At 38.7% G+C, this 4,619-nt stretch overlaps 1 protein-coding gene across 7 annotated transcripts in view; it reads left to right on the plus strand.

Annotated features, from left to right (window-relative positions):
• SFSWAP (splicing factor SWAP homolog) overlaps positions 1-4,619 on the plus strand; it is a 96,320-nt gene that overhangs the window by 17,485 nt on the left and 74,216 nt on the right. For 6 of the 7 annotated variants that reach the window (XM_019538973.1, XM_019538969.1, XM_019538971.1 and 3 more), the window contains 2 exons: positions 2,488-2,713; positions 3,877-3,998. In XM_019538973.1, the coding sequence (XP_019394518.1) occupies positions 2,488-2,713; positions 3,877-3,998 (348 nt within the window). Of the gene's footprint in view, positions 1-2,487; positions 2,718-3,876; positions 3,999-4,619 lie in introns of those variants that run through there. The other variant, XM_019538976.1, reaches the window with a different exon arrangement.

Here is a 4,619-nt window from a genome sequence, read left to right on the forward strand (position 1 = left end):
TCTAACCTTGTACCCTCGGAAGGACCTGGAACAAATCATTTACTAATCTGCGTGAGCATATAAAGAGCTAGCATGAATGTATCAAAACCAAATCATGCCAAACCAATCTCTCTCCTTCTGATGGTAGTGGAAAGGGGGGGAACTGTTGATAAGACCCCATCTAAGGCACATACAATGTATTTGTTGAGAGCAGCAGAAAATACACCCTGCCTAGGTTTCTGACCTGCCCATGTGATGTTTCCATAAAGGGGAATGAGGTCTGGATGAAAGCACTCTAGTGACAGCACAGTTAGTTGAAAACTTCCACCTCCCTCCCCTTCCCCACAGTTACACATGGCTTGCATAGAGGGGTCAAACAGGGGTCTATCCTGTGTCTGCTATTACTCGGTATGAATATTTTCAGCAATGAGTCAGATGGTGGAGTAGAGACGACACTTAAAAATATTGTGAATGATGTCAGGCAAGAAAGGGTTGCAAAGGGACACTTAGGAGGACAGGATTGGACTTTTGATAAATTGGGGGAGGTTGGTCTGAAATCAACAGGATGATGATCAGTGTTGCAGTGATACATGGTGCTGCACATAAAGAGAACCTGAATGGACAAGCGCAAAAAGAGGAAAAGCTGCCTAAAGAGCAAGCTACTGCCAAGGGTGTAGTGGGCCACAGATTGTGTGAGCCAGCAGTGTAGTGCATGCAGATGCACTAAGAGGACAAGTAGCATTCTGGGATGTTGTTAATTCAAGCGTTGTGTGTAGGACCCGAAGGGGGCCTTACAACAGTGACCTGTTCTTTTTGACCTGAATGAGACTTCTGCTGAGGTACGTGCCAAATCTGGGCACTTCATTTAAGAAATATTTCAACAACTTGGCAAAAGTCCAAATGAGAGGAACAAATATAACAGCTTTTAAAGCACAGGACCTATGAGAGAGAAAAACTAAATTCCTTAAATCTTGCCAAAACAAAGAAGACTGGGCAGAAACCTAAGATTTCAAATATGTAAAAGATTGCTACAAAAGGTGTAAATGTTAATTGTTTACCCGGTTCACGGTGGGGAGTGTTAGAGGCAACCCTCTTAATTTGCCATAAGAGACTGAGTTTATATACTGAGAAAAAGCCTTCAAACTGTAGTTTTGGGTAAGGATAACGACTGTAAGGAGCCTGTTTAAGCCCTTGCCCATCTTTACCTTTTGAAGGCTTTTTCTCAGTCTCTTATTGCAGCTCTTTTCCTTACCCATTCCTGGGGTGGTTTGTTTGTTGTTGTTTTTTTTAGGGGAGGGCGTTGTTTTTGTGGGGCGGGTTTAAAGGGGAGAGACTGAATTGTTGCATTGTGACACTTGCTGTGCACAAAGTGTTGTCAAGTTACAGAGTAAAGAACTTGTGTTAATCCAGAGGAGCATCTTTGCTATCTTTTATTTAAAATTTAATTTCTAAGGTATAAACACATTGCTTGTTCTACTTGTTACAGTTGGGAAAGGAAAAACTTAGACAAAAGGGATTTATTTTTCAGGTTGGTGGCGTTCCTGAAAAAGGGCTCAAGCCATTTTAAAAAAAAAAAAATTACAACCATTACAAAAATGAAAGCTCTGCTTGGAACAGTCAGCTGTTTAAAAAGGATTCTGTCTGTTCCATCCATACGTTGGTGTCTGTAAAACATACGTGACTGTAGACTACAGCACTAATGTGACAGTTAGTTCTTATTGGGTCTGGGGATAATTGAAATGTAGAAATTTATCCTACATAATTAAGATAAAACAGCTAAGCAAAATAAAGACTCCAGTTGTGTGGTGTATGAAACGTTTCTGCTTTTAAATTACATTCTTGTTCTCCGGATTGGCTGGTTTTGAGATGGCTGCACTGATTGCTGGAAATGCAGTAGTGGCGTGCAACTGAGTTCTTGAAGGACGTTAAAAGCATTTAGACATTTTTGACTCTGAGAGTCTGGGGCAGCATCGAAGAATTGTGGTTCAGAGATCAGTGCTTGAATGTAATTCTTTGGAGGAAGCATCTTGTGCTACTGGGAAAATTGTGTCAGTCAAGGAGCAGTATTTTCATAGGTGGAGAGTATTGTCAAATGCTCTGAACAGGAGTAATGGTTCTGGTATTAAGAGAGACTAATAGGAAATGGTTAGGTTCCCAAGCTGCAGCTCTCAGGTAACATGTTACCTGTAGGGCTTTCTGACATGGCTCACAGCCTCAGATACATGCTTTCTGCACATGCTTCTCCAGTTTGACACAGAAGACAAAGTGTGATATATGTTTGATTCTTGTTTTACTTTGCTCAGTATTGTTGCCAGTAGGCTGGCATAGGTTTGGGACTACTAGTTTAGAAGAAGCAAGCATGCGTAAATTCTCGGTTCCCTTTCAGTTTCAGCAGAAATAAGTTTCCTTTTGTTTAATGCTTGCTTTGGCTCTTATCTACTATGTACAGGTGGACTTTTAAAAACTATTTAATAGTGTATATATGTGTTTTGTTTTGTTTTTCTACAGCCACCGACAGCAAAAATGCATGCAATCATTGAACGAACTGCAAACTTTGTTTGCAAGCAAGGAGCGCAGTTTGAGATTATGCTGAAAGCCAAGCAGGCACGCAATTCTCAGTTTGACTTTTTGCGATTTGATCACTACCTCAACCCCTATTACAAATTCATACAGAAAGCAATGAAAGAGGGGCGATATGCTGCTGCTTCTGATAAGAAAGCGGATGAGAAAAAAAGTGAGTACAGGGAGCAGGGCACGCATGTGTACATTTCTTGAGGTCAATGCTGAGATTGTGTTCACTGTACCGGTACACAAGGAATAATGACGTACTTCTCTATATATGTTGAAGTGATCCACAGTGTTATAGCTGTATGTGTGAGTTGAAAATCCACATTAATCCTCCATTTGCAAATAATGCTAAGAATATAAATCTCTGACTGTCAAAGATATCTAAAAATAATCAACTGTGCAAAAATCTCTCACCTCACTTGAGTTGAGAGGGCTGTCTCTTTCTTTGGTGTGTTGGCATATTGACATAGTAATGTTCTGTCATCCTACACATAGGGTTGATAGGGTGCTTTGAAATGAGGTAACTTTGCTTAGAAAATCCGATGGAAAACATGTTCTTATTCAAATCCAAGAGTTGGTGTGGTCTTGGAGCTTTTCATATTAATGCCAACGTATTTCTTATTAGGTCAAATTAGAAAAGCGCTGTGCACCTAAGTGTTAATTTTATTTGATACTCAACCATGACTTTTTGTGTCCCATGTCATCTCTTAAAACAGTAAATGGTCTTCAGGCTTAAGTTTGTCCTGTAGTGTCATTAATAATTATTGTAATTACCTCCAAAATTGTTGCTATAGCTTTTCTATTTAATCCTTTTTAAAGGTCTTATTATCTGTGCCAGGGTCTTGACCTGCAGTATTGAAGCTCTTTGTAAAGACTTTAGCCATGCATAAAAGTATGCATGAAAGTATAAATAGTAAAAGTCTTCTACTGGAACTTGAAGTCTTCTGTGCATTGCGGTTGCCCAAATATGTGTCTTGCTTAAAACCAGAATAGTCTGAGGCACCTGTGAAAAAATAATGAAACTGATTTTAAAACAGTCAGGACACTTTCATTTTGTGATATTAATTCTTATATAATCATTTTGTCTAAATTTAATTAGACTTTTCATTTTGTTCCGTAACTTCAGTTTAAAACAGAGTGAGATGTGAACACCAGACTTAATGTTTTTATTCAAATGTTAGAAATTCAATTGGCTAGTCCTTAATTGACTACATTTCTGAGAGCCAGGGTCTTTAACAGCATTCAAGCATGACTTTATCCCCCCCTCCCTTTTTTCCACCCTGCCTCCTCTCAGAAAAATCTAAACAAACATCTGTTGCTTTTGTATAGATTCAAAAGCTAAGTCTGAGGAAGAGGACGACGATGATGACGACGATGATGATGATGGAAATTATCTGCATCCGAGTCTTTTTGCCTCTAAAAAATGCAGTAGACTTGAAGAGCTTATGAAGGTATTTGATCTTGTTAACTCAACTGTTCTAGCGCTTCTGATTTCAAGTTGTGATGGGTAAAGGATGTAATCATCATACTGTTGTATTTAAATTGCTTTTGTTGAAGCAGCCTGTAAAAAAGCCTTTGTGTGTTGAAATGTTAGAGCATATAATTCCTTTGCGTCTGGTTTTCTGATAATACTTAATTTTCCTTGACGCAACTGATAAGTGTCTAGAGTGGTGATCTTGAACAGGTTTGTTCATTCACAGCCTGGCTTGTCCTTGCATTTCTCTTTGTAAGTAAGTAGGTGTTCAGATTGACATCACTGATGATAAACAGCTAAAATCAGGAACACAAAATCAAGCAGTTCAAAGCTGGGTTGTAAAGGAGAAGCTTCATAATAGCAATTCCTTCTCTAGCATTGCAGTTGATCTGAAAAAAATTAAAAGTGAGGTGCGGGGAATATTTTTTAGGTCAGTTTGCCCCATTAAGAAAAGAGCATTAAATTTGTTTCCTGTTTGGTTTGAAGGGCGGACTCAGAAGTGTGTAGTCTGATTTGTATGCTAGGTAACTTTGTATTTGCAAAATAACATGTTTTTATTTTTGAGGTGATTTCATACAGTCAAAGGATATTTTTTCAC

The sequence above is a fragment of the Crocodylus porosus genome, unplaced genomic scaffold (assembly GCF_001723895.1).
Source record: "Crocodylus porosus isolate Cpor-Errol unplaced genomic scaffold, CroPor_comp1, whole genome shotgun sequence".
NCBI lineage: Eukaryota > Metazoa > Chordata > Crocodylia > Crocodylidae > Crocodylus > Crocodylus porosus.